Here is a 20,752-nt window from a genome sequence, read left to right as displayed (position 1 = left end):
ATAAATATAAATATTATTATTTTGAGTATTGTTATCATCATTATTGTTATTATTCAATAAGATTATTATCACTATTACTCTTTTTATTATTACGATTCATTCTTCGCTGGCTTTTAATCTGACTCTAAGGATTGAAGTATTTTTTCTTTTCTGTTTCAGAAGTGGACAGTGAGAGAGAAAAGTTTATTAAGAACCAAACAAATATTTAAGGAACAGTTTTATAGTCTTTTACAACCACAAGAGGGCAGCATGACTTTCACTAAAGCTATTCTCATATATTTGCTTTGGTGAAACTCTCCTGTTTATATATCACTTAAAAACTAAACTATAAAACTTCAGCATTTGTGTGATTAATTTAAAATGTGAAAACACCAAAGACCCTCATTTGAACATGAGTCGAACAGAAGATCTTCAATTTAGTTCAACTTTTTAAAAAACCTTAAAGCAGCTGCTTGATTAAGAAAAGTTTGAGGTTTCAGTGAGTGAAAACCAGAGTTTGCTCCAAAATTCAGCAGGAAACTTTTAAAATATGAAGAATTCTAAACAGAGTTTGGCAGATTTGTTACAGCAGCAGCTCTTCTGGTTCAGGACGCCAGGGGTCATGGGTAATATCCACTGTTTAGTTGTGTTTCCGGTCAATGAGTTGAAAATAATATTCAGAATTAGGTTTTAAATTGCATACAGGCTCAAATTTGAATTCGGAATGAGCCTTTCTCAGTTTATTTGGGATTGTGTGCTCCAACTTACACTGGCACGTTTCTATGAACGACCAGACAAACCCAACACGGGCTCTAGAGAGGGTTACACAACACTTACACTACACATGATAATCTTAGTAAAAAGATCTGATTTTTGATTACAGCGTCATTTGAGAGGTCCAGGCCTGCGTCTGATTGGCTAAGCCGCCCTGTCAGTGTGAAGGCTATATTTGGCTGAAAGGTGCGTGGTATGATTATACAAGGAAAATGATATCTATGATTACAAATGTAAACTGGTGTCATTGGTTTCTTGGAAATGGAGCCTGCTGCAGTTTCCCCCCACCTTCTTCAGGGCAAATAAAATGATATCAAATACTTCTGACTTTTATTAAGATTCCTATTTTTGGTTAAGATCATATTTATATGTATATATATGCAATTATCAACACACGTCAATGTCATGTTTGTATTTCAACATGTTTGTGTTCTATGTGTTGTGTATGCTTTTTAAAATGTAAATAATCATGTTTTATTTTTAATCTTGTTTATTTATTATTTTTCTTACTTTTTAACATTCTTTAATTTCGTTTGTAGTATTATATATTTACTTTGATCTTTTATTTTGTTTTATTATTAGTATTAGTGTTAGTTATTGCAGTAGCAGTCAATGGAGTAAATATTGGCTTTGTTAGTAGTTGTAGTAGTAGTAGTTGTAGTAGTAGATGCAGTTGTATTAGTAGTAGTTGAAGTTGTAGTAGTTGCATTAGTTGTATTAGATGTAGTAGTATTGGTAGTCAGTGTAGTAGTATTAGTAGCAGTAGTAGTAGATGTAGTGGGAAGTAGGAACTATTTAATGTAGATCTAAAGGAGGGGAGTATTAAGGACGCGACACTGTTACCATGGAGACCGTCGCTACATCCGGACCATAGATTGTACACAAAAGATGGACGTTGCTTCCGGCTCCTAAAGAAGAAACGGACGCTGAGTGAAGAACTTCGTGTTTACTCTTCTTCTCTTTACTGCTTCGGTAAATACGTTGTTTTATTTGTCTTATAATTTATATAGAACGACGTGTGTGTGTGTGTGTGTGTGTGTGTGTGTGTGTGTGTGTGTGTGTGTGTGTGTGTGTGTGTGTGTATGGGAGAGAAATCTTACACCTGAGAGTAAAACAGCAAAATATAGTAAGAAAATGTGGATGATTTAATATTCTATTAACAACACAATAAAAAACTGTTCTGACTCAGTTCTGAGTATTTGTTTATTTTTTTAGTACATCAGAAAACTTCAAACAACTTGAGGTGGAGGGTTGAAAATTTCTTGTGCACCCCCCCCCCCCTTTACACCACCAATCCTTTCATCCCTTTTATGTCGCTTTATTTCCGTTTACATAGATTTAGATGGCTGTAACATCAAAGACAACTTGACAGTCTTTGATATGTCAAAAAGCAAAACAGGGAACAAAGAAGAGGAAGAAGAGAAATTAGATCCACATATAATCTGAGACTTTTTTTGATACGTTCATTCAAGTAAGTGTTGGGACAGCTCTATCAGGAAGGTATATGTTATTAAGAGGTACGCCTCAGGGCAGTGTCATTAATCACGCATTAAGGTCCACGCCATCAAGTGCAGACCACACAGTAAAATAATTGTGGTGCGGATTGGACAATGCACAGTGGAGTTATGACCACTTTGTTTACTTTGGCCATATGAATGTTTACGGGGGGTTCTGTTGTTACACACATGTAGTTTCTAATAAAACATGTTTCCTGGCGTTAGGAAGCAAACATGGACTCTGAGTACATCCAGAGACATCTTGGAAAGTGTCTGGCAGACGGACTGGCTGAGGTGGCCGAGCAGCGCCCCGTCAACCCCATCCTGTATCTGGCTCACTGGCTCCTCAAAAACAACGCCAATGTCCAGGAGGACAGGGAGGTAAAGTGCTGGTTCGTCCTCCTGACACCAGGGGGCAGCATTACACAACATGCTGACACCTCCAGCAGGAAACACCCATTAATTCACTTCATCAACAACCCAGAGATCAAACTTCAATTGTGATGTTCACCACAGAACTCTCACTAAATCATTTCACCACCTGAGAAACACATAAACACGAGACAAATGAAAACAACAAAACAAAGACAAGAAGCTAATTTATACAATATCATTAAAATCAAAGACAGCAAATCACTTAAAGGGATGGTTCACCCAGAAAAAATGAATTCACTCATTATCTACTCACCACTATACCACAAAACTCTTTTCAGGGGTAAACAGCGTAGCAGCCAAATCCAACTACCAACTCAGGCCCTGATCTTCAAACTGGTTTTAGGAGCTGTAGTAAAGGCTGACACAGTCTTAGACCGTCTAAGCTCCTCAGGCTGAGCCCTGTAAAGCTATTTAACTTGCTGGCACCATGGTAGTAAAAACCTTTCCACCTTTAGCTTTGACTGAGGAACTGACAGACTAACACTGCATGTCTGGAGATAAACAGCTGCCTCACAAGAAGAAATAAAAGAATGGATGATAAAGCCTCCTACAACTGAACCAGTTGTCCGAAAGTGTAATTGGGTCCTTTCCTGACATTGAACCACTTATTTTTAATTTGCAGAAAAAGGCTCGTTCAGCTCTGTTGGAGCAGGAGCAGGCAAAAGCCAGAGGGGAGGAGCTGCACCAGGAGAAGCTTGGGGAGGAGGAGCTGAATATCAACGAGGCCTTGGAGGAAAAAGTAGGTTAACCAAACGAAGATGTTTTTTAAGGAACATCAACAGTCCGCTTGAATTGAATCAAGTCGCACCAAATCGTAAACACTTATCTACAAATCACTCTTGGATATCAGTTCCCCAAATATGTCAGATGTTTTTAACCATTAATTATTCCCAGGGAAGAAAATGTCACAATAAACAAACTCTTGCAATGTTAAAGAAAGTGAAAAACAAATTCTTGGATCCACACTCAGAATTTGACCGATAGCACATCCGTCCACTCAGTTTCACGGTAAACCGTCCAGAAGTTTTTTTGTAATTTTGCGAACTATCCGACAAAAACGAATCACATCACAGTTCGACAAAATGTGTATGAACATAAACACGTCAACAGATCTCTGAAATGGAAGCTTCAGGATCTGATTCACCCAAGCCAGCCCCAACAGGAGCTGCTGAGGAGGACAAACCAAACACTCGTCCTGAAAACCAGCAGGGTGAAGATGAACAGGAGGTGATTTAAAAAGTAGATTTTAAAGCTGTGTGCTTCTGGTGGTGGTTCCTCCCTGATCATATGTAGTTTTCCTTTTAAATCCGGTCTTCTCTGTGACCTCTGCTTTTGATTCATGGTCTTTGCTGAGGTGTTTGTGGTGGAGCTGGGTGATGCGTTCATTCTGATACGTCTGTGCATGACTCGCCTTGCATGGTGTGGAAATAGCCATCAGATGATTGGCGTCAAATGCTCTACGGAGATGGTGTGTCTGTCAGGTTACAGATACTGTAGCCAGCCCGGGGTCCGCTGAGGGAGAACCTGTGGAGGAGGCGAGCTCTCCCCTCACAGAGACCCTCAGCAATGAGGTCGGAGGGGAGTCAAGGAGCGATCAAGCAGAAGAGGAGCAACATGATAATGATGAAGAAGAGAAAACTGAGGAGGGGAGCACCAATCAAGCAGGAGACAAACACAAAGAAGAGGTGATGAGACCCTCCGGTCAAATTACACCCAAACTATTTCAGTCCTGTGACGTCATCTGTTCACCTGGATGGTTTGTATCACAGCGTCCAATTCATAACACATGAAAGATGATTAGATGTTAAACACAGCGGAGAGAAATCTAATATTTCACTGTGAAGGAAAGAGTTTCTACTTGAAGAGGTTTACTCATCACTTTCTTTATACTGTCTCGTTTGGTGGGTGTGTCAGCGGTGTGGTCCAATCAGCAGCGACGTGTTTTCAAACCCTGACATATTAAAGAGGCAGTGATCGCCTTATAGAAAGCAAGAGATACAAGGTGGAGAACAAGGAGAGACACAGGTTGAGTGATTGAGACAAGTGAGGACCAGATGAGGGACAGTAGACACAAGCAGCAAAGCCTCAGGTGTCAAGGGGAAGAAAATACAGATGTTTCAGGCTGAGAAGAGCAGGATGACAGGATGAAAGGATTATTTTTATTATCGTTTTCCCTACTTTCTACTACTCTCTACTCATTTTCTGCATCACGCCACTTTACCAGAAGCTTGCTGAAGACGAAACCGATAAACCTGCAGATTCCAGCCTGGTGGAGTCACCCCTGAAGGCTGATGATCTCAAACCAGAGGAGACATTCTCTACCGAGCAACAGGAGACACACAACTCAAGTTCTCCTGCTCCTCAGGATACGGAGAAGGTGTCTTGTTTAGCTAATCGACTGAACATTCACATATATATATATATATATATATTCTTATATAACCTTGTGTAGATCGTTTCTCTTAATTTCCACATATTGAGGAAGAAAAGCAGGTCTCGAGGAGGCAGCAGTGTAGACAACATCCTAGAGATGGTTATAAATGACAAACATTTAATCAGAACTGTTGTGGTCTCATCTCAGGCAGGACACACAGGTGAGACCCCTGACGGCTCCGCAGAGGGAACAGTGACTTTACAAGAGGATCAGGAAAGATCTCCGACTGACAAGGACAACGCTGAGGAGAAGGTAAAAAAAACACCAAAAGTTATTTATGATTCGTTTCAAACGTTCCCACAAACATCATGTGTCTGAAGGAATGAGGTTATTATCTATGCTACTTATTCATAAATCTTTTAGGTGAGAATCATCTGCCACTAAGTTCTGTGTTTCTTTTCAGGAAGAAGAAAATGACACCGATCATATTTGACCAACTCAGTGTTTGACGGTCCATCAACCCATCATTCATCTTTTTAATAAATGCACAAATAAAGAAACTTCAGGATGAGTACTGTCAGGGTTTCAGATTCATTATTTCAACTGTGAATATTTAGAAATGGTTTCTAACAAACATATAATATAATATCACGTATATAGATCCATCTTTAACCCATTAAAGGCTAGGGGACAAGGCCGGCTGCAAGGCCGGCTGCAACATATTCATACATGACCATTTAAAAATGGATGTAATGTCTGCGTACAGTTCCCAGGAGTCAGATGAGCTGCACAAATACTTCATACATTCAAAAATAAAACTTAAAGCCATTTTTCAAAATACCCAAAGATAACAAAGAGAACCAAAACATACTAACTCAAAAGTTGTCAGAACTACCACTGAAGTAAGAAAACTACAAATATAAATTCAATCTGTTCGCACATGGACCATCAAACAAGGCAAACTCACATTTTGTTCACGTACACAGTCCAAACTCTGAGGGCTGAGGCCTCCACCATGTGGCTGCTCTCCGTGTTCAGGAAGACAGGTGAGCTGGCTTCCTGTATAGACTCTGGGGGTGGAGCCACAGGAGGCAGGGCTCAGGTGTTGTCCAATCAACAGCGACGTGGATATAAACTCTGCCATTTTAAAAAGGCAGCGACACAATGGATCGTAAAGTTCTCTACAGATGTGGCGGCTGCTGTTTGTGTTCAGATCAAATGAAGATATGTAATGCAATAAGCTTCCATCTTCCAGTTGCAATTGTTTTAACGTTATTCTTATTTCACATTTTTAAGCTTTGTTATTTCAACTTACATAAATGTATTTACTTTGGGATTTTAAAGTGCGCAGTCTTGTCTTTTATATTATATTTTATCATCTTGATGCTTCCTCTAATCCAAACGTTTTTTTAAATAATTTTTGTTTCTAAATTTAGGTGATTTCTCCAGTACATTTATGAGTGAGCAGATCCAACTTAAATTCTGGATCCAGTGAATTTAAATGTGGTTTCAGAAGGAGCCAGTTGGGCCTTGGTGACTTTTGTGTGAATGTTTCTGTACAAAGACGTTTGTTGAACTCGTGTAAAGATTGTGTTGATGGTGTTGAAGTGATTAATTTCCTGTAAGGTTCGCAGACTACAAACCCTTCTTGTGACTCAGCTCAAACATTGCGTAATGTGTGGTGCTTTGGTCGCATGACGCTGCAGTTTCCGCACTGACCTCTGAGCCAGAGGCGGTGGTTCTGTGCGTAATGACGCGTCTGTGCGCCACAGACTCGATGCCGAATCAAACAGCTGCATGTAATCAACTTCTCTGGCTGTATAAAGGACGGGGGGTGTGGACACATAGCGAGGATCAGAGCTGGAAGTTGGAGCCCCTCGGGAGTGTGTGCGACACTGAGGACAGAGATGGCAGCGGGAGTCGTGGCCAACGTGGTGGCGTCTGTCCTCGGCCTCATCACCGCTGTGACCAATTTCATCACTGACATGTTCCTGACTCCACCGCTGAAGGCCACTCTCAAACATCTGGAGGAAACTGAGCTAAAAACTCTCAGAGGAGGTGAGACAGAAGGTTTCTATCCAGCACAGAATGTGATTATATATATTTTAATCAAAGTGTGATCAGAGCTGTTGTCCAGTGGCAACGTGTTCATCTGTTGCTCCACTCTTTCACCACTTCTGTGTGTTCAGAGGTGAAAACACTGAGAGCCAAGTGTCTGTGGGAGAAGTCTGGAGCTGTCATCATGGCAGTGCGGAGGCCTGGATGATTTTTGTGCAGAGAGGTAACACACACACACACACACATCACAATCACATCACAACACAACACAGTACTTCTTATGGCTGAATTGAAATTATTTATATAGTGAGAATCAATTTGACCATTATTTCCCTGCTCCAGGAGCCAAACGGGCCTTTTCCTGCAAATCAAATCAAGGCTTGTGATGAAGAAAGAACGTTATTACACAACCTAGACAAATAATCTCTCTCCACAATCTTTCATAGACTGTGTGGTGACGCTACAGTAAAAATCATTATTCTCATTCTAGACATCCTCTTGTCTCTTGTCTTATAAACATATTTGGTATCTTTTGGGACATTTGGCAATTCCAAATTCTTCATTTTACTCATGTGGGTTGATACCATGAACTGTTTATAAATATGGACGACGCCCTCCACTTCCTCCCACTATTCAGAAAGGAAGCCAAAACATCCTGTATATGAAGCATGAGAAACATGAACATTCATCAGTGTAATGAGAACGACCTAAAATGACCGAAAACCTTCTTCAGAGGATTTTTTTTTGACCTTTTAGTTGGGTCCCTGTGCCATCTGCTAACATGGAGAAAGGTTTATAACTACACTGTTAGTTTATTATTCTCCAGAAGGCGTCTCCCCATGCACACTGACAAATTATAAGATGTTCCAGAAACGACTCGTAGAATGGACGATGTTCTGAAATGAAGCCAAACATTAGAACTTATTTGAGATACGACTTTTTCACAGAAATGTACAAAAGGAGGCCTGGTGCCTGTTTACAAGGAGTTTGTTTTTGTTCGTAGAAGTAAACAACAGCAACAGTTCTTCTCCCTCTTGTGCTGCAGGAGGCTGCAGAGCTGTCCTCTCTGAAGCCCCAGCTGGACGAGCTCGGGGTTCCTCTGTACGCGGTGGTGAAGGAGGACGTCGGCACCGAGGTCCAGAACTTCAGGCCGTACTTCAAGGGCGAGATTTTCTTGGATGAAAAGGTGGACTACTTTATTTATTTATTTATTTATTTTCTTCCTGCAATGAATTTGTTTATTGTGTCGATGTTCCTTTTAGACGTTCAAACCAGATTCAGCCAGTATTTCAGAATGTGTGGGGAATCGGTTTGGGTCGGCATGAATGACTCCAGGGGGTTTGGTTTGTGTGCTTTCATCACAGAAGCGTTTTTATGGACCCCGTCAGCGGAAGATGGGCCTCTTGGCGTTCCTTCGTCTCGGGGTGTGGATGAACGGCCTGAGGGCCTTCAAAAATGGCTTCATGGGAAACGTTTTGGGGGAGGGCTTTGTCCTCGGTGGGGTCTTCGTCATTGGACAAGGACAGCAGGTAAAATCAGTCATCACAAATCGTTTCAAAGAGAAATAAAACGAGTGGACCCTCTCACTGTTTTCTGTCTGTTTTTTAGGGAATACTTCTGGAGCACAGAGAGATCGAGTTTGGGGATAAAGTCAACACTGAAGACGTCATCAAAGCCGCCAGAAGAATCGGAATGGAACTTCTGCCGATGGAGAAGATATAACAATTTGTATTGAAGATTAAAAAAAAGCAGAAAACATCTCTCAGGGGAACCAGGATGCATTTTGGGGTGTGACTGTGTTTAAGAGGATCTGAGCGTATTAATGACGGTCTGTCTTTAAACTCACCAGAGGAAGCAGACCTGATATCTAACATCTCAGTTCCCTTTATATCGGTGACACCGTTGTGTATTCTTGGGAGCCAAGAGACTGTGACCTGTAACTAATAAAGCAAATACATCCAGGCATCTAATATCTCCATCACTTCTTCTTTGAGGGGTCGTAGCTGACGTTGGACGAGAGGTGGGACACAGTCTGGACAGGTCGTCAGTGCATCACAGGGGCAGATGTAGAAAGACAATCATTCATGCTCTGTCAGTTTAGAGTCAATTAACCGAACCACAGTCTGAGAGTGTTTGGACTGGAGGAGGAAGAGATCGGAGAAAACTCTCTCAGACACAACAACATGCAAACTCCACAGAAACACTCCGGCTGCCGAACCAGGGATTAAAACAAAAGATGTTTTCATCTGAGTTTGTTGTTTAGCAGCATTACATAAACTACTGTGATGGGAACATAACATGTAGTCAACTTAACTGAGCCACACTGAGAATATTCACTTTTTATTAGATTCAAAAATCAAATGTTTGTGTTTCAGTATCTTTAAAGAAAATAATCAACTAAATGTAAATTAATGGATCAGAAGCGATTCTAACAGTTTATGATGATTAAAATAAATGAATCATCTCTTTAGAAACATCGTCATTCCCTTTCTTCACAGCGAGTGCTGACAGGTTGATTGACATGTCCCTCCTCCAATCAAATGCTCCCACCTGACTTGGAGCCAGCCAATCCAGGTGTCGTGGGGGCGTGTCCTCGGTGCTGCAGAGAGACAGGTGAGAGGTCCTTCCTGCAGCTTTGTCTCAGGTGGACTCGAACCCGACATGAGATGGATTTAAAGCATGTTCGCTCCTCATCAACGCATCTTCTTCTTCATGATAAAACTTGTGTGAACTGAGATTTATCGTCTGTTCGTCGACTCGAGCTGAAATATGTGGTGAGTATTTAATTTTTTTTATTTCTGACAAGACGCTGCAGAACAAGTAAAATGTTTTCTTGTTGAATATGAAACTTTATTGAATGTGATGTGGTTTGCCAGCGACAGAGGAGATGGTTTGGGGGGGGGGGGGGAGGGGTGAAGCCATGAGGACACTGTTATCACGGGTTAAGTTTAGTGGCATGTAACCAAGGTAACCAGCACCATGTGACATCTTGACTCTTAAGTGGGTCAAGTCTAAATAAACCCATGAAATCCTGTTTCTCACATCACCTGCAGCGACAAACCACAGCGTGTCCTGAGGGGAGAGTTTAGAGATATATATATATATATAATGTTAAAATATGATGAGATAAGATAAGATATGTTAAGATAAGTCATGACAAGATAAGTGAAGATATAATAAGATATCTTAAAATAAGATAATATAATAAGAAAAGATATGTTAAGTTATAAGATGAGATACGTTAAGATAATTTAAGTTATGATAAGATAAACCTAGATAAACTAAACACTGGGGAAATTCACTTGTCTGCAACAGATGAGCTAAACAAGAAACCACACAGAAGTATAAAATAGATTAAAATAGAAAATTAAAGATAGAATTAGATAAAATAGAGAGAATCTTTACATAGCTTATTGAATTAGTGTTTTTGATGTGTGTGTGTGTGTTTACGTACAAACTGCTGGTGTGGCTTTGAGACTCCGACAGGTGAGAGACATGCAACATGGGCAGGAATGGACCAGAGAGTCCGCCGTCACGTCGCACAGCAACCTGCGAGGGTGAGTCTGGTTCATCACAACAACACCACAATCACACAGATAGAAAGTCACAATGTGTACGACTGTCACAAGTCAGATTAATCAGAATCTTTGGAAACACCAATGACACCGTTAAAGTTTACACCATGAGAGTATATGTACACAAGTCAACTGGTTGTGTGGGTTGTAAACAGTACAAGTACTGTAAAGAAGCAGTAAATTAAACAATAAATACTCTATCAATGGACGGATGTGTACATTGTGTGTTATACATGTGAATATATATATTTATATATATGGTATTTACAGTAAGATGCAGATTTTTGTGTTGTGTAGTTCCAGGACACACAGAGCCGCCTGAGGACCCCCTTCCTTCTGCTCTATGCTGCTGTAGACGCCTCGGCCCGGAGCTGTGTGTGTGTGTGAAAGGGGACCCCGCCCGCCTCCATGGCTCACTCGTCAGACCCGTCCCGCAGGGAGAAGACCCCCGGCCCACAGGGGTCGCACACCGCCACACGCAACCTCTTGCGGAAGAAGGAGCAGCGGCGGCGTGGAATCCGATCCTCCTCGCCCATGGGCCGGGTCATCCTCATCAACTCCCCTGTGGACGGTGAGGAGCAGCTGTGTGTGGTGAACATCACAGACGACTTGAGTCCCGTTTATTACTTTATTACTCCTGTTTTAAAATGAGGATCTGGATTAAGCACATTTTGAAAGGATGCTTTTACTCATATGTTGTAATGAGTCATCAGTGAATCTCAATCTTCTTCTCACTGGTTTAAAGACTAAATGAAACATCTTCATACACGAATCAGTAAATAATTGATTAAAGACAGATACAGAGCATGAAGCCATAGACAACTGTTGTTTCAAAAGACATCAGTGTTCCCTCCATCGTAAATAAAAACAAATATGTAAATGGCTTCATCATTAAAATGTGACATCTTGTTTCTGATTGGATGTTCAGTTCCAGTGTCTTTTTAAAACCTGGAGATTAAAAGGAAGTAAAAGCAAAGTTTAAAGCTTGAGATGAATTAAAAGCAACATCATAAGTTTTGAGCCGAACTTTTCTGTAAATCCTTTGAAACGTAGAGAGATAAGATGTCTGAGAAGTTGTGGCGTGATGTTTTCAGGTGGAGATGACAGCGAGGACCTCCACACCATCACTGTGGATAAGAGTGTGGATGGGAAGCTCGGCTTCAGCGTGCGCGGAGGCTCCGAACACGGCCTCAGCATCTTCGTCAGTAAGGTGGAGGACCACAGCACAGCGGGTGAGAGGAAGTGCCGCGTTATTGAAACGAGGCTCTGGTGATGTGTTGTTAACGGAGTTCTCTCTCTGTTGATTTAGAGGAAGCGGGTCTGCTCGTAGGAGACAAACTGGTGGAGGTGAATGGCATCAGCCTGGAGAGCATCACCATGAGCAGCGCCGTGAAGGTCCTGACAGGAAACAACCGGCTGAGGATGGTGGTGAGACGAGTCGGCAAAGTCCCCGGCATTCGCTACTCCAAAGAGAAGACTACCTGGTGACACAGGATTTAAGAAGCGTCGTCGGATTGTGACCGAGTGTGGTGAAGTGGATCATCGTCGCTGAGTCCTGTTTCTTTTTTCCAGGGTGGACTTGATTCACAGGCGTATGGTGGTGGAGGAGAGCGGGAGGACGCCGTCGGAGGCCAGCTCCGGCAGCGCCCTCCGGAGGATTGTGCACCTTTACACCACCTCAGATGACTACTGCCTCGGCTTTAACATCCGGGGGGGGAAGGAGTTTGGTCTGGGAATCTACGTCTCTAAGTAGGTGTCTCTGCTGCCCAAACGTTTTCACCAGAGAATCGTTCATGGATCTATCACTCATATTCGGGGGACTGATATTTGTGCAGATCCAAATACAAACCCTGCTTTCGGCTCATTTTTAGTTTTTGTCTCGTTGCCTCAGACTGGATCCCGGTGGACTGGCTGAGCAGAACGGAATAAAGATGGGGGACCAGATCCTGGCGGCCAACGGCGTGAGCTTTGAGGACATCAGCCACAGCAGCGCGGTGGAGGTGCTGAAGAGCCACACACACGTCATGCTGACCATCAAGGTGAGATTGAGGATGTGCAACCTTTTTTCACAGGCGACACGATGCTCCACCGGGGAGGTTAGGATTTTGTCTGAGTTAGAACTTTCTCTCCTGCCACGCTTTGGCGCCTTCGCACGTTGTGTAGACATTTTGGACAGCACGTAAAAGTAATGACATCATCCCCAGCGAGAGGCGCCAGTGGCCTTTCTGGTACAAAAAGATTGAATGTTCTTATGAGAGATGTCCGTTTGTTTGTTTGTTTTAATTTCAACTTCCTGGAGACGTGGCGCACAAAGCAGTTTGAAAGAAAACAATCTGACGAGCACTCTTGTACCATGAAGTTAATTTCTGTCTTCTCTTGATCTAACAGTTGAAATGAGTTGAATGTGTTGAACAAGTTGTATCACGCTCCATAATGACTTTGTCTTTCATCACGGCCTCTATTCAATGACCCGACATGCGTTAACTCTCTGACCCGCTCCCCTTCCTCTCCTCTTCACTTCCCCTCACACACGAGAAAACCTGAACACTGACTTCACGCGTCGCTGCACAGTGGCTGGAGCGGCGGCGGTTTGTGTGGCAGGCCCGACAGCTGGCGTGCAGTCGTAATATTCCTCGCTCACTTCACTCGTCGGAGCTTGGGTTTCACACGGAGAAAAATAGCCAGGGCGTGTGCATTATTCACCAGGCGGCCGGGATCAGGTGCTGATCGAAGCGCGGAGCCAGTGTTTCGTGCACGTTACGTTTCGGCATCCCTCGCTGCGCCGCGTGGAAACTGAGCCGGGGGGCCGGAGTTAGAAAGCATCGCAACTGTCAGAGGTTACTAGAAAGTCAGGAAGGGAAACATGCTTCGGAGGAGATGATGGTGTATGATGTGTTCATCTCGAGTTACTCTTTATCAAATACAGTCGTCCCATAAAAGTTTCAAGCTCTCCACTGTATCTCATTTGCATATCTGCGGCCATATCTTGACAGGAAGCAGGACGATACCCTGCTTATAAGGAGATGGTGGCTGAATACAGGTGGCTCAATAAGTGTATGTATCCGTTTCCTTATCTAGAAATCCATTTCTGTTCAGATCAGTTCTCTGTCAGAACCCTGATCGTCTCCGGTTTTCTTCCCCAGTGGCCAACGGTACTCAGAAATCCTCGTCCCAGGGTTCGGACTCCAACTCGTCCGCCTCGTCTCTGTCATCTGGGACTCCGGTCAGCTCTCTGAGCGGCCTGTCGCAGGTCATGTTCCCCCCCAGCCTGCCGTTTGGCTCAGACATGGTGGACGTCTCCATCTCCACCGAGGACCAGAGGTCAGGGTCCTCTCGTTTTTAGAGTTTATCATCTTGAGGCATCTTAAAAAAAAAAATGTGTACGTGACATTTTGCTTCACTAAGTTGTGAAAGAAGCACGTGTGAACATACAGACGGGATCAGACGTGATCATCGTCGTTGTTATGTCCAGGTTTGAGTCGGAGCGAACTGAGACCGCCATCCAGACGGACCTCCCCTCTCAGAGGACGGGTGCAGACACCACCCGCAGCCTGGGATGCACCACTCTGCTCAAAGACACGATGATCCACGGAGAGGAGGACAGCGGGAGGAAAGAGTCTCCCAAGACGTCCATGCTGCTGGCTCTCAGCAGGCCGAGCCGACCCATCAGCCGGTCGCAGAGCCAAGTCACGGTGGCAGGTGAGGCAGGAGATTTCAAAAAAAACGATGGAGCAGCTGAACGTCAAAAGTGACCTTCTGTTGGTGTCCCGTCGTAGAAATCACGCAGAAGAAAGAGAAGAAGCAGAAAGGGAAGGAGCCAGAGAAGAAGAGCACCCTGCAGCGCTCGAAGACCTTCGTGAACCTGCTGTTCAAGGGCGGGCGCAAGAAGGACGCCTCCAGGGGGCGCTCCAAGTCCCCATCCACAGACAAGACAAGCAAAGGTAGATGGGTCTTTACACTTCATGAAAACATTTTACTGATTATTACTCTCAACTTGTATTAATATGTGATTTACTGTGCTGTAGATACACGTTACATTATACCGACGTCCTTCCACTCTTGTTTCCAGAGGGCCGAAAGCTCGGAGCGATGCCAAACCCAGAGATGCTGAGGGTGGTGGAGGACATGGCGCGCAGGCTGCTGCCCGAGGAGGAGGTGGCTGCTGTGATGGCGACGTGCCGGCGGGTAAGAGCATCAGTTCACAGCTGGAGAGAGAAAAAAGGTTTTAGCTGCTGTGGCGACGACCTTTGGACTTTTAGTTAGTTTACAGCTCAAACGTAGTAAAGCGTAGTATCACTTATTGTAAATATTGCTAAATGAATTAAATTAATTATTACGCTTGCAGTACACAGCAGAGCGGTCAGTGGAGAACCTGATACGCCACCTGCTGGCCGTTCTAGACCGGCCGGAAAAGCTGCTGCTGCTGAGGGAGGTCAGGTAAGAACGTAAAAGAGGAATTATTTTAATTATGACATTTTCTTTTATCTTCATTTTATTATTATTATTATTAACAATATGAAAAAATGTCAAATTTCCCAGAATGCTGCTCCCTCCGTCTGACCTGAGTGTTTTCAACAACGTGGTGACTCCTGTTGAAGTCGAGGCGTACGACATCCTCAAGTATCGTTCGGGTGCGTATGATCCACGTCAACTTCCTGTATCTGAGCTGCAGCAGCTTTGCAGTTCTTTACAGTTGCTTTGGTAATATCTGTAAACCAGCATCTCTCTCACCTTTTTCCTCTTTCAGTTCGAACTCCTCCTCTTCGCTCTCCCACGTCTGGTCGAGCTCCCAAACGCCGCCTCATCACTCCCATCCCAGGTCGGTGCCTTTCACCTCCACGACCATATCACCTTCGTGGGTCTGATCTGTTATGGACGCAGTCATTAAAATGCGGTTTTCTGCAATATTAAGAATATATATATTGTTAATTAATTATTTTCACAGTTTCAATTGATGAAAAGAAGGAGGCACATTTAAAGAACTGATATCTATGAGTGTGTGAACTGATTTTAAAGGACCGTTTCCTTTCCCTGCAGATTACCAAGGAGGCTTTGAGCTCCACAGTGCTGCGGAGGTGGAGAAGGAGAGCCATCTACTGGAGGAGCTGGAGAAACTCAGTCTGTCTGGGCCCCTGCGTTCCAAAGAGAGGCCCCACACCTCCATGTCCTTCACGCCGCTGCTGGACATACCGGTGGACGGATATAACGCAGACTCCGGGGAGCTTGGACCCCGCTCAGCCAGCCCCGTGCTCCCCAACTGGCTGCTGGCCCACAACGACGACCCCAGCCCTCGCCTCCGAACAGACATCGGCACCATCCGCTCCGTGCACTTCGACGAGGTGTCGCTTCACTCGGCCTCGGACAGGGCGGACACAGAAAGGGGACGGCCCCCGTTTAGAAACAGCCACCCTAAAGGCCAAAAGGAGAAAAGCGGAGGCCGGGGTAAAGACACCGTGTTCACGCTGCAGAGTGACGCTCGCAGGAGTCGACCGCTGTTGTCGCAGGTGTTTGGTTCGAGTCCAGATCAAGAAGTCGAACAGATGAACGGTCATCGGGCGTCCGCCGAGAACGGACTCAATGGCTCGGACGCTGAACCGGAGTACGAGCTCAAAACTGTCAGCATCTCCAAGACCAAACAGTCACTGGGTAACTGATTCAACGTCTAAGTCACGTCACACTTTAAAGATATTTAAATATATTTACTGTCTCTGCTGTTGTGTTGACGCTGCAGGCATCAGTATATCTGGAGGGATGGAGTCCAAGATTCAGCCGGTGGTGAAGATCGAGAAGATCTTTCCTGGAGGAGCCGCCTCCACCTGTGAAGTGCTCAAGGTTTAATTTGAGACCTTTTCTAGATATTTCATGAAAACACATAAAATCCTATTTAATGCTGATTTCATGATGATACTTGCCAAAGATTATAAACATGATTGTGGAGGTAGTTGGGAGAGCACCTCCACCTCCACCTGCGCAGGTGAGAGCCGTTAGCTGACAGATCCTCAGCAGAGCTCCTCCACAAAGACTACGTTTGTCTCTCTGCGTCCCTCTTTAATGGTCATTGTCTCTGAGCTAACCCCTCCGTCTTGTGTCTCCAGGCTGGATTTGAGTTGGTGTCTGTGGACGGCGTCTCCCTACACGCGGTGACCCACCTGCACGCAGTCGACGTCATCCGAAAAGCCTTCAGCAACAAGGCCAAAGACCCCATGGTGTTTGTCGTCAAAGTCCCCAAAACCGCTCAGCAGGAGAACGAGACACCGGTGGTGAATTTAGATAAAAACGCAGAGGGAGACGGGACACTTGAATTCACTTGAATTTTGTTAAAGTGACGCCACAGATGCTGGTGACTTCCTGAGCCGAGGAGTAACAAAGGAGCTGAAGCAGCAGCTCAGGGGACACGAGGAGAATCGAGACGATGGATTTAGAGGAGGAACAATGAAAGATGCTCCTGATGCCTTTAGGTCAAGATGGAGGGTTTCTTTTTACGTTGGACATTGTGTTAACATTCATCAGTGTATGAACGGACACACAAGTCGATGTGTCATGGATCAGCTTTCATTTTTAAATATGCAGGATGACAAACTGTAACCCGAGTGCCTTTAACAGCCCTGTGGACTGAAATCACTGTTTTATATATATATTATATATAAATGATGAAATAATCCAAACTGCCGCTGAGGAGGATTACAAACCAGACACTACAGATAAATCTGTAAATAGTTTAACTACATGTACACTTGAACTAAATAAATCCAAGAGTCTTATTTCTGTTATACGGTTAAAAGGTATTAAAACAACCTGAGATTTCAGAATAAGATCACAATATTACAAGAATAAAGTTGTAATATTACAAGAATCAGAATTGACATGTGGATTTAATCTGGTGCAACAAAACAACAACGGTAAAATAAACTCTGGCAGAAGTTGAGTTGAGGAAATGTCCGTGTACGACAGGCAGAGATCGAATTTAGTCTTTTTTTAATTAAAACAAGTTTGTTCAATAAATGTACAGCATGAAAATATACATTTAATGTCTTCATACAAATATTGGATTATAAAATTATACTGAGGAAACAGAACAAACATCCACACCAACATGAGGCATCGTATTGGAAAACTGCTTTCTGTCCATTATGTCACACTTCTGTAGGACACCCTTTTCAAAATAAAAGCACTCCAGTGTTTCTGTTGACTGAATCTACACATTTGTTTTTTTACAGGTTGATCTGAGCTACTGTGTGAAACTGTTTAGTCAAAACGGTGGTTGTGGAGTTAAAAGTGTTAATATTTCCTGGTTATTGTCTCCATCATTGAATAACGGGAGCTGCAGTGTTTTCTGTGCAGGACAGGGTCACTCATCTGTTTTATGGCAAACTGTATTTTTTGCATTGATGTAATTAAGTACCATATTTTCCTATATATTAAAAAAAAACTGTAGCCAAAAACAGACATTCACTCGACTTTAAACAACAAACTTTCTCAGTCGGCCTTTTTCACAGCAGACGTTTGAACATGTAGGAAAACCACAGATGTAGATATAACCACTGAGGACGGACCTTCACGGAGCTGCTTTGGTTTATGCATCACCCCCTCCTCTGTAGTAGACAGCAAAATAAAATGTCATATTTCTAAATTGTCTTTCATCAACTTTTTGCATAAAAGCCCTATGTATCTTTTACAACAGCGCCCCCTGGAGCCACATGTGGTGACTCATTCTGTTGTACACGCGACTACATGGTTTCATGTAGAGATTGGAGGTGAGAATGAAGTACTCCAGAATTCAAAGCCTGATGGATGAAGTACAAAGTGTGTATTGTGTGTATAACATACCAACTCCTAACTTCTCCTCGCAGCCTCTGATCCCTCTCAGAATATCCTCACTACTGTTTCACCTGAAATCAGACGGTTCAGTATTGAAGCAGTTGTAGTGAACGGTGAATGGGGGGGGGGTGATTGGTCCCGGTGAAGCTCGTGCTGAGAAGCCCGGGGCCGTTTTTAGAAACATGTGCTCTCCAAGTCAACACCGGCTGTAAAAAAAGTCCTATTTATTCTTTAGAACATGAACTACATCACGATGAACAGTATAAACACCTTATCCACATTTTATCATCGGCCACTTTTACACTTAAAGTGATTTCTGACGTCAGACAAGTGTTTGACAAAGACGGATAAGAGGCGACTCGGGCCCTTTGCTGACATGAGCGCTGGACTTGAGGAGTAGTTGTTATTATGGTCAATCCTACCAGACTGTACAGACGATCTTATCTCCACTGGACCTTCTGCGTTAATTTGAGTGTGGCAGAACAATTTAGAACATTAGAGTCCAGACCACAAACCAATTCTGTTTATACTGTTTAGACTGTAAATAAAGACGGACGCCATGACAGCTTCCAAAAGCGTTTGTATCTGAGATGGTTTGGTTTGATTTCCGGGTGGTTGGAGGAAGTGGAAACACGTTGTACATCTTTATTTACAGTCTACTCACACGTTTGTCCCAATTTAATAGTCCGTCTTCCTGAAGGGAAGGAAGTTGACGTATCTTGGGATCGTTTCCTTCTCGGAAAATCAAAACAACAGAATTCTCCCCGCATCGCAGAGAGTGACATGACTGTGTGGAGCTAAAGCCAGCGGGGCGACAGCGACAGGTGGAAGTTACTCATGCACAACAGATCTGTGTTACGTTGTGAAAGCGGAGCAGAACGCCGACGTCTGGTTAGTTGGTGCAAACACCAACGCAGACATTAATGGACGGGCAGAGGACTGAGGCGGCCGACTAATGACTAATGGGCGTCATTGGCTTTTAAAGCGGGACTAGAGGCAGAACTAAAGTGTTTGTCATCTCCGCAGACTCTCGACAGCACAAAGACACCACATCTGTGACGTGTAGGTGAAAGGGTTTTAGCGGACAGTAGTGCAAATTAAAAAAAGATGGAGAGACACGAGGGTCAGATTTCTGTGGCGGCGACCTCGTCAAAGTTTATCTCGTTGCCGCTGCCCTCGTCCTCCTCTCTGCTCTCCAGTTCCTGACTGAGATCCTGCAGGAGCAGCTCCAGCTCTCGGTTCCTGCGATACATCTGCACATAGTTCTGCTGCAGCTGCTTCTGGTAGCGGATCACTTTGTCCTTCTCCTCCTGCCATATCCTGCGCTCCTCCTCGAAGCTTCCCGTCTGCTGCTCGGCCCGCTGATGCTCGAAGGCCAGCTCGGCCCTCATCCTGTCCATCTGCGCCTTCATGTTCTGCAGGGCCTCGGTGCTGCTCTGCCTCTGGGCCTTCGCCTCGTCACTGTCGTAGGAGAGCATGTGCTCCTCTGCTTCCTGGAACACCTGGCACTGTCGGTTCCCTGGTCCCTGACTGGCCAAAACGTCTCTGAGATGAACCAGCTCTCCCTCAAGTCGTCCGACCTTTTCTCGGAGCAGCTCTGCTTCGCTCTTGCGACGCTGAAGCTCGTTCTCACACACCTCCAGCTCCAGCGTCCGTGTGCGGGTTGTGCCGTGAGCCTCCTGGAGCAGGACCTGGGTGTTGGTCAGTTCACCGCGAGCCTCTCGGAGTTGACCTCGCAGGGACACGATCTCCCCCACGCGCTGAGCTAACTCTCCCTGCACATCCTTCAGCTGCTGCTTCAGCAATGAGATTTCCCCCGACTTTTGACAGACCTGAAGGGAGACAAACTACAACCATCAGCCAAGTAATTAATTAGATGATCAACATTAAATGTAAACTATTTTAAGATTTGGTAATTTCAAATGTTTGATGGTTCCTGGTTCTAGAATGTAAGAATTTGCAGCTTTTCTTTGTCTTAGATTAAATATTTTTGGGTTTTGGACTAAAAACAAAACGAGATATTTAATGAGGTTATCATGAGCGCTGATGTTTCAAACTTCAAACTATTAAAAAAGAAAATTATTGGTTGGTTTTCTAGGTATTAAAATAATTGTTAGTTGTTAGTGCACATATTAAATGGTAATAGAAGTAACAGGCTCCACTTTAACCTAGCAATGTGTAACTTTGGCCACTAGGGGGCTCTCCATCAAAACAAAAACAAAAGTTTAATGACATCAAGAAGC

General features: G+C 43.9%; 3 protein-coding genes and 1 pseudogene across 10 annotated transcripts in view; 3 read left to right on the top strand and 1 right to left on the bottom strand.

Moving 5' to 3' along the window:
• The first annotated feature begins 1,591 nt into the window (after positions 1–1,591).
• On the top strand, positions 1,592–5,632 carry dydc2 (DPY30 domain containing 2). 6 transcript variants are annotated; one of them, XM_020107565.2, is made up of 8 exons: positions 1,592–1,725; positions 2,475–2,630; positions 3,307–3,423; positions 3,795–3,911; positions 4,166–4,369; positions 4,909–5,061; positions 5,266–5,370; positions 5,522–5,632. In XM_020107565.2, exons 2-8 carry the CDS (start codon positions 2,484–2,486, stop codon positions 5,549–5,551), a joined length of 873 nt encoding a protein of 290 aa, XP_019963124.2. In that variant the 5' UTR covers positions 1,592–1,725; positions 2,475–2,483; the 3' UTR covers positions 5,552–5,632. The 6 variants fall into 6 exon arrangements, with proteins under 6 accessions (XP_019963124.2, XP_069373420.1, XP_069373421.1 ...); XM_069517319.1 differs by lacking the exon at positions 1,592–1,725 and adding an exon at positions 2,089–2,224; XM_069517320.1 differs by lacking the exon at positions 1,592–1,725 and adding an exon at positions 2,189–2,253.
• A 1,089-nt stretch (positions 5,633–6,721) lies between these two features.
• Positions 6,722–9,081, top strand: LOC109642672 (peroxiredoxin-like 2A; annotated as a pseudogene).
• Positions 9,082–9,750: 669 nt separating this feature from the next.
• On the top strand, positions 9,751–18,133 carry LOC109644839 (PDZ domain-containing protein 7-like). 2 transcript variants are annotated; one of them, XM_069517310.1, is made up of 18 exons: positions 9,751–9,890; positions 10,593–10,673; positions 10,989–11,262; positions 11,786–11,923; positions 12,001–12,175; positions 12,264–12,440; positions 12,583–12,730; positions 13,685–13,745; positions 13,835–14,012; positions 14,164–14,390; positions 14,468–14,632; positions 14,761–14,876; positions 15,037–15,128; positions 15,231–15,322; positions 15,439–15,510; positions 15,729–16,337; positions 16,423–16,523; positions 16,787–18,133. In XM_069517310.1, the coding sequence occupies exons 3-18, from the start codon at positions 11,100–11,102 to the stop codon at positions 17,000–17,002; spliced, it is 2,730 nt and encodes a 909-aa protein (XP_069373411.1). In that variant the 5' UTR covers positions 9,751–9,890; positions 10,593–10,673; positions 10,989–11,099; the 3' UTR covers positions 17,003–18,133. The 2 variants fall into 2 exon arrangements, with proteins under 2 accessions (XP_069373411.1, XP_069373412.1); XM_069517311.1 differs by lacking the exon at positions 9,751–9,890 and having other exon boundaries at positions 10,540–10,673.
• The window catches only part of LOC109644838 (leucine zipper putative tumor suppressor 2 homolog), a 21,387-nt gene continuing 18,284 nt past the window's right edge, over positions 17,650–20,752 (bottom strand). For both annotated transcript variants that reach the window (XM_069517312.1, XM_069517313.1), the window contains one exon: positions 17,650–20,341. In XM_069517312.1, the coding sequence (XP_069373413.1) occupies positions 19,634–20,341 (708 nt within the window). In that variant the 3' untranslated portion in view covers positions 17,650–19,633. The remainder of the gene's footprint in view (positions 20,342–20,752) is intronic.

The sequence above is a fragment of the Paralichthys olivaceus genome, chromosome 21, assembly GCF_024713975.1.
Source record: "Paralichthys olivaceus isolate ysfri-2021 chromosome 21, ASM2471397v2, whole genome shotgun sequence".
In the NCBI taxonomy this organism is placed as follows: domain Eukaryota; kingdom Metazoa; phylum Chordata; class Actinopteri; order Pleuronectiformes; family Paralichthyidae; genus Paralichthys; species Paralichthys olivaceus.
This window is presented reverse-complemented; position numbering and strand designations above follow the sequence as displayed.